Source organism: Poecilia formosa, unplaced genomic scaffold, assembly GCF_000485575.1.
Source record: "Poecilia formosa unplaced genomic scaffold, Poecilia_formosa-5.1.2 Scaffold390, whole genome shotgun sequence".
Lineage (NCBI taxonomy): Eukaryota > Metazoa > Chordata > Actinopteri > Cyprinodontiformes > Poeciliidae > Poecilia > Poecilia formosa.
This window is the reverse complement of record NW_006800329.1, coordinates 141,568-153,050: the sequence shown is the minus strand read 5'-3', so window position 1 is coordinate 153,050 and position 11,483 is coordinate 141,568. Positions and strand designations below refer to the sequence as shown.

General features: G+C 44.9%; 1 protein-coding gene across 6 annotated transcripts in view; it reads left to right on the top strand.

The window, feature by feature from the left end:
• The window catches only part of LOC103154514 (histone-lysine N-methyltransferase EHMT1), a 30,821-nt gene that overhangs the window by 12,169 nt on the left and 7,169 nt on the right, over positions 1-11,483 (top strand). For 3 of the 6 annotated variants that reach the window (XM_007575828.2, XM_016662800.1, XM_016662802.1), the window contains exons 2-16: positions 4,284-4,365; positions 4,446-4,957; positions 5,642-5,864; positions 5,941-6,089; positions 7,134-7,286; positions 7,786-7,863; positions 7,964-8,066; positions 8,147-8,245; positions 8,811-9,088; positions 9,191-9,423; positions 9,829-10,044; positions 10,117-10,199; positions 10,900-11,006; positions 11,089-11,211; positions 11,284-11,385. In XM_007575828.2, coding sequence (XP_007575890.1) covers positions 4,284-4,365; positions 4,446-4,957; positions 5,642-5,864; positions 5,941-6,089; positions 7,134-7,286; positions 7,786-7,863; positions 7,964-8,066; positions 8,147-8,245; positions 8,811-9,088; positions 9,191-9,423; positions 9,829-10,044; positions 10,117-10,199; positions 10,900-11,006; positions 11,089-11,211; positions 11,284-11,385 — 2,541 coding nt within the window. The remainder of the gene's footprint in view (positions 1-4,283; positions 4,366-4,445; positions 4,958-5,641; positions 5,865-5,940; positions 6,090-7,133; positions 7,287-7,785; positions 7,864-7,963; positions 8,067-8,146; positions 8,246-8,810; positions 9,089-9,190; positions 9,424-9,828; positions 10,045-10,116; positions 10,200-10,899; positions 11,007-11,088; positions 11,212-11,283; positions 11,386-11,483) is intronic. The other 3 variants (XM_016662804.1, XM_016662801.1, XM_016662803.1) reach the window with 2 other exon arrangements.

Here is an 11,483-nt window from a genome sequence, read left to right as displayed (position 1 = left end):
TCCTCTTTGTGACGTCATACCAACAAACTTTAATGAGTTTTAGAGAAACTATGCAGATCTTTTCCTTTTTAGGTCAGTTCTGGTATTGTTAGCATTATTTCTATTGATGTTCACATTTCTTCATTTTTGGTAGAATTACATTTTAAACTCTAAAACTTGTATCAAACGTTCCTTCCACTCTCTTCTCACTGTAGTTTTCTGGAGTTCTGGCCCATTCCTCCCAACAGAACCAGTAGAACTGGGTCAGATTTGTAGGCTACACACCTCAACAGCTCTGCACATAAATCTCTAAGTGGTTTAGCTTAGGGCTTTGTGATGGACACTCTAAAACATTGACTTTGTTGTTCTTAAGCCACTTTGTAGCTAATCTGGCTGTTTGCTTTGGGTCACCGTCCATCTGGAAGGCGGCCAGTTTGAGATGCTGCTTCAATATGTTCACTACATAGTTTTTCCTCATGATGCCACTGGCTTTATGAAGTGTAACCCAACATGATGCTACCACCTCTGTGAGGCACAGAGGTACAAATTTTCGCTTTTCCATTTAAATGTAACGATTATTACAACAAAACACCTCAGATTTAGTTTTACTACTTTAGCTGGCATGTCTTTAAAAATTCATGTCTTTGTTGTCGAGTCCATGTGCAAAGTCCATGTCTGTACAAGACTTATTTTATTGTATCAATCAACCAACCAATCAATCAATCAGGTTTATTTGTTCAGCACATTTCAATAATAAGGCAGTTCAAAGTGTCTTGCATCATAAAAACACAAAAATAAAAAGTCACAAAAGCATTATACAAAAACCAATACATAGTTCAGACGCTTCCGTGAACTTTGTAACCGGCAGCCATCTTGGGAAGGCAGTTGCTACGGCGTTGCTATGACAACAATAAACAAGCCATAAGCTTAGCTAGCTCTCACCGCCTTCCTTTCTATCTAACTGATAATATCAGTAGATTACAAATGTTACTCGATTACAATTTTTGAGTTCTCTACCCGCCTCTGTGTACTAAGGTAGGTATTTACTGTAGTACTTACTGCCGAACTAGCAAAATTAGCTTAGCTAATGTAGCTTTTATCTGCTAGCTAAGATAGACATGTAGCCTTTGTGTTTGTTAGTACATGGACTTATTCAGTCACCAGAACCTTATCATTCACACGAGGAGGTCGTTCGTCCTTTACAAATCCGTTGAAACGTGACTCGTATGCGGCCATGGATTTCAGGCCCTGAAGCTCCAAACGTGTTGTAAACGTTGCTCATGTTCCTCAGGTAGCTAACTATGTCTTAGTATGAGATCGGTGCTCCATCCACTCAAGCATTTTCCTTCTGCATCTCAAACGGGTCGATCCCGACAGCAGCCATTTTGTTCATGCATCTTTCTCACGCATTGGTCAAACGTCTCTTTCACTTATTTTCAACAATTTTATAGTTTTATGGTTGGAGGACAGGAGGAATTAAGATGGCGCAGATCATTTCTGGTTCAGACCCGTTCATTGGAAAATCAGAAACAAACATTACATTCTATCAGGAGCCATCATTAAAAAACAACAATACAAATCAAACATGTTGGTCCATTTATTATGATTCAAAATAATAATAAGGATTTAGCTTTTTTTCTGGGGTTCGTTGCCACATTTGGCACCAAAACACATTCACATCTCCATCAATCTGGAATTTACCAAATAGAAATAATGCTAACAATACCAGAACTGACCTAAAAAGGAAAAGATCTGCATAGTTTCTCTAAAACTCATTAAAGTTTGTTGGTATGACGTCACAAAGAGGAATGAACAGATCATCAGGACGATGTGGAAGTCTGAGCAGTTTCAAATCACCAGTTGGTGTCTGGATGTCGAGGCGTTTCCTCCGTCTCCTTCAGAGTAAACTCCCCTTGTGGAAAGCGTTCATACTTTGCGGCGCGTTTTCAGGCCTCTTGGAACAGATCTAAAGATAGGTCACAGGCCTTCACATACCAGACTCACGTTGGAGAGATACTGAATGATTCAAGCTCTGTAATGTTCCCATTTTCTCTACAAAATATGGAGCCTGGTTGTTGTCGACCTCCAGGCCTCTAATGGCTCTCAGCTCCAGCTGCAGCTTTGGTCTAATCTACCATGTTTTCATGTAACTGAGGCCTTCAGGCCTGCTGATCTCCTCCCTCAGGTTTGGAGATTCCTCAGTTTTCCAATCCACCAGCTTCCCAACCCCTTCAGTCCTCCATCTAGTGGAAAACCGCTGCAATGGCCGAGCCATGTCAGTAAACAGTCTGGTTGTGAAATGGCGGAGCTCTGCAGACAGCTTTCTCTGCCTCCCTTCCCCCCTCTGTCTCTCTCTGCCTACTGAATCCAACGCCACTTCCACCTTCCACCAGTAGGGGGAGGGAAGAGGCCGGGTTTTGTGTTTTCCTTTGAGTAAAAGGAGGAAGCAGCAGCGTTCCTCGGGTCTGGCTGCTCCCAGGTGTTCCTGCGGCAGGTCAAGCTCCACTCAGACTGGACGCTCTTTGGGAAACAGCCTCAGTTTTTGTGCTGCAGGGCAGATGGTGGGCAGAGCCTGTTGCTGATTGACAAGGTGCTGGTCTGCCTTGGGTCTGTGGTGGTCTGCTCTGATGGTTCCTGTTTGGGTCTGAGCTGCAGGTGAAGGAGAGAAATCCTTGACCAGAAACAGTCTGGACTGGTGTGTTAATGTGCAGACATGGACAAACCAGTCCTCTGATTGGGCCAGTTTGAAGGGGAAAGTCTGACTCAGAGTCGGCTTTGTTCGGCCTCCATGAAGCAGACGAGAGCTCTAACTGTTGTCATTAACGCTGGCTGGGCTGCAGTTAAAGGTCAGGCTGATCTGAAGCTGCTTTCCTCTCATGTTTGCACTGAAATGGTTTCATTCAAACCCTCAACATTCTTAGTTTCTTCCTGAAGTGAAAAAGTGTTGGACGTTTATCAGACATTGGAGACGATTGATGGATTTCTGAGAAATGCTTTCAAGCTGCTGACTGATCTGGTCTCTGTTTACTCTCCTCATGATGGCGTCACTAAAAAAACTGAAAGAAATTGTAGTTTTTTAGGTTTAGCTGGTGCCTTTTCTTCACCTCTGTTTTAGTTTAGGGGAGATAAAGTGAGTCAAGTTGAAAAAAATGCACAAAATATAGAAATTCTCTTTTTTTGGTGCTAATATTTCGTTTTAGCTTCATATTTTTCAATTAAAATTTATTTTATTTAGGAACAAATTGAAGAAAATTTAGTTCACAATGTTTTACAGTTCTCTTTTCAGTTCATGTGATTTTTAAATATCCTCTTTTTGTCTGTTAAAGAGTGAAGAACCACATTGAAGCATCTTTTCAGTAAAACATCGACGGGCGTCGCCTCTTTTTCATTAGTTTCATGTCGAGTGGAAATCTCAGTGTCTCCATCTGGGAAACGTCCTAAATGACGTTTATCCTTTTCCAAATTATTGCTCTTTACTGCTGGTAGCATTGCATTAAACATAAAATATTAAGCTGCTGCTGCACTGAAGCCCAATGAAAATATTGATCTCTGAACTCTTCCTGAGTTAAAACATTAATATTGTTGTTTCTAAGTGAATATTAACTGGTTTTCTTTGCTTCATTTCAGGGCTGAAAGCTCTGCAGGTTTTTTACTTTGACCATTTCTCACTTTCTGCAAATAAATAATACATTTTTGCTTGGAGTAGTTTATAGAATAAAATAAAAATGTTCATTTTACTCAAAGATAAACCTTTAGAAAGTAAAATCAGAGAATCTGATTGTTTTAAGAGTCTCTTAATTTTTTCCAGAGCTGCATTTGTTTCATTGAACTCTTTTCTCACAGTTTGGCCGTTTCTTCTCATCGTTTAACTCAAACTGGGCCCAGTAATAATCTCCTCCCTTTGTAACTCAGGACGGCTCGTTTCGACCTCCAGCCTGACCTTCTGTCCTTTCTGCCCGTCTGGGTCGACGTTTTGAAGAAACGTTCTTCCACATGGATTCCCTTCATCAGCAGTTATTTAATATTCTTTGATGGTTTCCTTCTTCTCCCATTTCTCCTTCATGTCCAACGTTTCCTCTCCCTCCAGGTTTTGTAGCTTCTTGTCCATTTTGGCTTTAATCTGTTAATGGAGGTTGATCTGATTTTTCCTGTCTGGTTCATCTTTCTTTGTTTGTATCTTGACATATTTCACGATAAAGATGATTATATTTTAGAGGTGTTGTAGATTTATTTGTATTTCTTGCTTTTGAGGTAAATTAAGTGGCTCCTAACAGTTGATGGACTTCCTTCTTCTTCTTCTGCAGCCCGCTGGTTTAGCCGTGGATAACGTTGCACCTCCAAAGAAAGAGGGACTGGATCCACCGAAACATGGAGAGGAGAAGTCAGGTCAGCCTCCAGATCAAACCCTGGATGGTTCCGGTTTGGTTCCGGTTGGTTTGACCTTATTTTTCTGTTTCCCGCCTCAGGCGAGGACACAGACGTAGCATCAGCGGCGGGACGCTCCTCTCCCGCCGCGGCGGAGGCCATCATGCTTAACGGCACGGACAGCGACGACGGCAGCCGACACGCAGACCTGACGGTCAGCGGCATCAAGGCGGCGCTGAACGAAAACGGCACGGCGGAGACGGAGACGCCGCACGGATCCGTAACTGGAAGCAACGGGTTCATCCTGGCTAAGGAGCAGCAGCAGGACGGCGGCGATGCGGCGGCGCCCGCTTCGGGGGTTTCTTCCCCTCTCAGGACTAGCAGGCTGCCTTCGGGCTCGCCGCCGGGGGGGCAGACAGCCAAACCCCTCGGCGCCTCGGCGGCGGCGGGATGCGCACAGAGTTCAGGCGCGTTAAGGACCGCCCCCGGCACGGGGAGTATGTCGGACACTAAAAACGGCTTTGCTTCAAGTCCCGTCACGATTCCGCCGTCGGTTACTGTTCACAGAGCGAGGAAGACCATGTCGAGACCGGCGGTCAGCCCTGCTCAGAAGGTACGATCACCTCCGCCGCGTCTTCGTCTCTGACGTCTGAACCACAAACAGGCCCAACAAACGATCCTGGACGATAAATCAACCCAGAAATTATCACGATAAACGATTGTATTGTTGATTTTGGGCCATCTTCAATTATTACATCTGTAATGGAATAAGAATAAACCTTAAATTTCAATTAATATTTAACACTGGAGCTGAAAAACATTTTAAATCTCCAGAATAAATAAAGAAAACAACAAATAAAATGAATTATGAAGTTTCCGTAAACAAAAATGTCCTTCAAAGTTCAGACCAAAACACCAGACTGAAGAGTTTTATCATCCAGAGAAAGATGGTAAATCATGCAGATGGAAATGATTAAACTCGTTTTAATTTATCATTATTTATTGATTATTGAGACACAAGTTCATCTTTTAGTTTCTCTGTTTCATGTAAGCATCCATCCATCTTCTTACTTTCTTTGGTTTTGGGGAAATTTAAGTCTGATCTCAGGGGAAACCTCCACCTTGAATCTTTGTATTTATGTTTAAAAAAGCAGCAAAAGCAGAAAGAAAACCAAACATTTGACCCTGGAACGTAACATTTAGACGTAAAGAGTGTAGTGATAAAACCCAGAGCCTGTAACCCTCACGCCGCCTCAGAGCAGCGCTCCTCACGTTTCATCGTTTCTGTCGCCTGCAGCTCATCAACAAGGAGCTGAGACAAGCAAACAGTGTCAAATCGGAGTCTCCAGTCGCACCAGATGTGGAGAAGTCGTCTCCGCCGCCGCCGCCGAACCATCTACCTCAGAGTCCACCAGAAACGCCAGCTTCAGCACACACTGCTTCACCAGCAGCTCCCACAGAGCCGGCAGCTCCTGCAGATTCTCCTGCAGATTCTGCAGCTGCTGCCAAGCATCGCCTGGGTACGACTCGCCCCAACGACCGGAGTTCAGATTCACGGCTGGGACGCACTGTGATGGTCTCCTCTTCTCTCCCCAGGGCCGTACTCTACGGTGTTTTCATCCCGGAAGAAGAAGAGGAGGATGGGAACGTACAGCTTGGTTCCCAAGAAGAAAACCAAAGTGCTAAAGCAGAGAACCATGCTGGAAATGTTTAAGGAGCTGCAGCAGTCTGCAAAGACCCAACAGGTCCTACATCCTGTTCTGCTCATCCAGATACCATGAAAATAGGGCTGGAACGATTAATCGTGATTAATCAGTAATTGAAATAACCGTCAACTAATTCATTAATCGATTAATCAGAGTAAATGGACTCTAAAAAGGCCCATTGATGATTAAAATAAAACACACTCGGACCAGTATTTAGGTCAAAACTATAGTTGAGAACCTTGCTGGAAATGTTTTTAACAGTCTACTGAAACCCAGCAGGTTCTGTTGAAGTGATTTCTGCTTCTCCAGATTACATAAAAATGAGGCTGAAACAATTAATCGTGATTAATCGATAATTGAAATAGTTGTCAACTAATTTATTAACCGATTAATCAGAGTAAACAGACTCAAAAAGGCTCATTGGTGATTAAAAAACAGAGTCAGAGCAATAATTAAACCAAACTGCAAAAAATATAGTTACGTTTTGCATTATGATAAAAATAACTGCCTGTAAATATAGTTTTAGTTTCTTCCATTCAGTTTAATCTCCAACTCAGAACTGCTTTTTCCTGAGTTTCCATAATCCTGTAATTATGAAGACATCAAAGATTTCAGATTAGGACTGGAATGATTAATCGGATTAATTGTGATGAATTGGTTGTTAAAATGATCGACTAATTTTGTAATTGATTAATCGTTAATGGTCTGAAAGGACCAGTAGGTGAAAAAAAACACAACAGCAGGTAAGCTAAAAATGTACAGAAACCTTTACATTTTGGATTTAAATTAAAATAAAACTTCAATGTCTGTAAATATCCTCTACTGCAAAATCAACAAGTGCCAGTTTTAACTTTGCCTGGTTCAAAAAATCTCCTATGGAGCACCTTGATGCCAAGTCAAGCAGAAAGAGTTGAGCTCTTCACATTATTTAGTTTTCATTAAAGGAATAAAATGTTTATTTTCTCATTCAAACAATGAATTAGATTATTGGTTTGTTCGTGTCTTTTAATGTATTTCTGATATTACTGCTACTTATTCTCTACTAAGCTTTAAACACTAGTGAATGAATCTCCTGGCTTCCAGAAGAGGGAGGCGGCCACCGTGAACGGGGAGAAGGTGGTGAACGCGTCCGAGGAAGACGAGTCGGAGGACATGGAGTCTGAAGAGGAGATGCGACGGCAGCCTGCAGAGCAAACGCTTCCAGCTGTTCAAGAAACCTCTGAGTCTGCTGATCAGGTGGGAGAGGAAGACATGCCTGTCCAGTTGTAGGTCCAATGGACAACGGTACACTTAGGGCAGCACTGTCCATTGATTGGTGGACAGGAAAACACCACTGCTTGCGTTTGTCTTCGTCCGAGTGTGATACCATGTTAGGTGTTTGGGTTTAACCCCTCCTGCCTCGTGAGAGTCCAGTAGGCAGTGCAAACACCTGCCACACCATTCCTGGCCCCTGAAGTTGTAGGTCCATAGGACAATGATACGGTTAGGGTGGAACTACTGGTGTCCATTGATTGGTTGACAGAAAATCATCACTGCTTGCGACACGTACAAGACGCAAACTGCAGCTTTTCAAGAATCTGCTGATCAGAGGAAGACTTGTCCCGACTTCCTAACGGCCAAGTCCAGTTGGATGAGACGGCTTTCTCCTGTATGGGGGAGTTTGGATGAAGTTTGGATCATATGTAGTTGAAGCTTCAGTTGATGTTCAGGAAATCTGTTTTACCTTTTCTTGTAGAAGGTGAAGGATGAGCACGAGTCCGAAGACTCCGAAGAAGACGAGGGAGAGGAGGAGGAGGGCACGGAGTCGGATTTGGTAGGGTGTTCCTCCGATTCCTCAGGGTAACAGATAATACTCTGTCGGGTTCTGTGTTTCTGGAATGATCTCTTGACCGAGTCCGACCTGCCCGCCTCAGAGCTTCGAGTCCAGCCTGAAGAAGAAGCTGAAGAAGAAGTCCAAAGCAGACGGCGCCTGGCTCAGACCGTCCAGGAAGAGGAAACGAAGGATGGGCGCCAGAGGTGATCGGTCGACGCTCACGCCACTCGCTGGTTGAAGCTCGGTCGCCGGTTCTGTGTCTTACTGTCGACTGTTTGCTTAGAACCGGAGACGGATGTTCTGCCGCAGACGTCGGGTCAGGAGTACACGGAGATCCTCCCGTCCGAGTGCATCGACCTCAGCAAGTCGTCACACAGCAACGGTGAGTTCAGAACCGGCAGGAGTCCAAATCAACTCCAGGAGCTTCGTGGAACTGAAGATGCTAAATGTTGGATCCTTCCTTCTTTGTCTCCTTCATTTCCTCATGTGTCCTTCCCTTCCTACCGTCCTTTATGTCCATCCTTCCTTCAACCCTTTTCTTTCCGTCTTTTACCTTTTATTCTTGTGCACTTCTTTTCCTCCTTGTTTCCTACCTTCGTTATCTGTCCTTGTATCTTCCATTTCTTGTCTTTCTTTTTGAATTGTCCCTCCTTTCTTCCTCCCTTGTCGTTTACGTGTACTCTATCTTTGCATTAATGACCTTTTAAAAGTGTTTTTGGGTCTCCTCCATCAGAACCAGGATCCAGTAAGAATGTGTCATCCCTCTCTCAGCCAGCAGAGGGCGCACTGTTCCCCATGAGCCACTGATTTAACACACTAACTGACAGAAATGAGAATTAGCCGTTTATCCTGAAGGATTCTGTGTTTTTTTTAATGCAGGAAGCAGCGATGGCGGCTGTAAAAGTTGGATGTTTTTTTTTAATAGTTTCTGTTCTGATGGTGTCCAGAACCTTCCGGGTCGGCCATCGAGGAGGCGCAGGAGCTGCCGCTCTGCAGCTGCCGCATGGAGACGCCGAAGAGCCGCGAGATCCTGATCTTGGCGGACAGGAAGTGCATGGCGACGGAGAGCGTGGACGGCCAGCTGACCCGCTGCCAGGGCGCCGTCCTGAAGCACGAGATGATGCGTCCGTCCAACTCGGTCCAGCTGCTGGTTCTGTGCGAGGACCACCGCAGCGGCATGGTGAAGCACCAGTGCTGCCCCGGCTGTGGCTTCTTCTGCAGAGCCGTGAGTTCAGGGGGACTGGGAAGGACTGGGAGTACTGGGAGGGGCTGGGATTATTCATTATTTGTCTTTTTTTTTTTTCTTTTTTGTTGTTCTTTGGAGCAGGGGACGTTCATGGAGTGCCAGCCGGACGTCAGCATCTCCCACCGTTTCCACCAGGCGTGCGCCTCGATGCTGAAGGGTCAGAGCTTCTGTCCGCACTGCGGGGAGGAGGCCGCCAAGGCCAAGGAGGTCACCATCGCCAAGGCCGACACCACCTCCACCGTTCCTCCGGCGCAGGCCAAGGGCCCGGCGACACCGGGGGCTCCAGAGGGCCGAGCAGACACAACGACCGGCAGGTCAGAGTTCAGCTGGACACCATTGTTCTAGGGGCTAAAGCTAAGCTAACAGAGATAAGCTAATGCAGCTAATCTAACAGAGATAAGCTAACAAAGTTAGGCTTGCAAAGCTAAGCTAAAGAAGATGAGCTAACAATGTGAAGTTAACTAGGCTAAGCTAACAGTTGCAAAGATATGTAATCAAAGCTAAGCCTACAAAGCGAAGTCAATAAAGCTAAGCTAATAAAATTAAGCTAACAAAGCTAAGCTAATGACATTAAGCTAACAAAGCACCTATCAAAGATAAGTTATTAATGCTAACAAAGCTAAGCTAATGACGTTAAGCTAACAAAGCTAACCTATCAAAGATAAGTTATTAATGCTAACAAAGCTAAGCTAATCAGTGAGGATTGCTTCCTTCTGCAGCTCTTCCTGTTTGTCTCCTGTGGCTGAAGTCAGCGGCCGAGCCGACAGCTCGCTGTCCGTCCATCCCGCTCTGGACCCCGATGACCCGGCCGTCCCGGGGTCATCCCGCCAGGCGACTTTGCAGCCTGGAATCGGAACGATAGCGCCACCTATGCTGCCGTTAGGAACAACTAAAGAAACTCTGGAGAGTGTCCTGGTCGCCCTGGATACGGAGAAGTAAGCCGCTCTTCTTCTGCCGACGCCGCAGAGACACCGTGACCTGAGACCCATTTCTTCTTCTCTTGTCAGACCCAAGAAGCTGCGATTTCACCCCAAACAGCTGTTCCTGTCGGCCAAACAGGGAGAGCTGAAGAAGGTGGTGCTCATGCTGGGTGGGTAGAGCTTCACTCAGCGCTCTGAAGGAGTCTGGTTCTGGTTCTGGTTCTGGTTCTGTTCTGTCTGATTATTTATTGATCTCAGAATTCTGACACTTTTCACAGAATTCTGGTTTTAACTTTAGAATCCTGATTTTAATCTGAGATTTTACTTGTTTCTCAGAATTCTGACTTTAATTTTTTTTCTCAAATTTATTTTTCTTAGAATTCTGATATTAACCTCAGAATTCCAAACTTTTTCTCAGAATTTTGTCTATTTTTTTCTCTGAATTCTTTTTTTAATTTTAGAATTCTGATTTTAATCTCAGAATTCTATTTCTCTTAGAATTATGAACTTTTTCTCAGAATTCTGGCGTCATACTCGCGACGCTCAGTTTTTTTGTTTGGGGATTTTTGTTGGTCTGTCTCAGATTCTCAAACAAATCCATTAAAGTTTGTGGCTGTGAAAAGACAAAATGTGGGAAAAAAGTTTAGCAGTTTTGGCAGAATTTAAAAAAATAAATTTTCTAATATTTCTTTTGCTGAATTTTCTGGTTCCTTCTGTAAATTTGCGACTTTTCAAGCCTGAATGATTCATCAACATAAGGAACTGCAAGGAGAGGTTTTAAAAATCAGCAGAAAACTTGTTTCATTCAGGATTACTCTATGTGGCTCCATGTTCTGTCAGGAATTTGACCGGCATGTTGTTGGTTTTTAGTGGATGGTACCGACCCAAACTTCAAGATGGACTCCCAGAACAAACGCACGCCGCTCCACGCCGCCGCTGAGGGAGGCTACGCCGACATCTGCCACATGCTGGTTCAGGTGGGGTAAACTCTCTGCTCTCGGTGGGCGATCCAAAGCCCGGTTCTGGTTCTGATTGTGTCCCGGTGCGGCTCGTCTTCAGGCCGGAGCGAACCTGGACATGTGCGACGAAGACCAGCGGACGCCGCTGATGGAGGCGTGTGAGAACAACCACATGGAGGTGGTGCTGTACCTGCTGCGGGCCGGAGCCAGCGCCATGCACAAGGTGGGTCCGCCACCAGAACATCCAGCATTCAGGGAAACGTTTGGGTCTGAACCGGGTTTCTGCTCCTCACAGGATGTTGAAGGGTTCACATGTCTCCACCTAGCGGCCAAGTCTGGTCATTACAGCGTGGTGGAGCACCTTCTGACCACCGGGCTGGTGGACGTCAACTGTCAGGTGAGAGCAGCTCCAGTCTGCAGACCAGCATGGAGAACATGGAGGGAGGGCCACCTATTTAAAGAGACAGGTCTCTATTTAAAGAGACAGGTCACTAT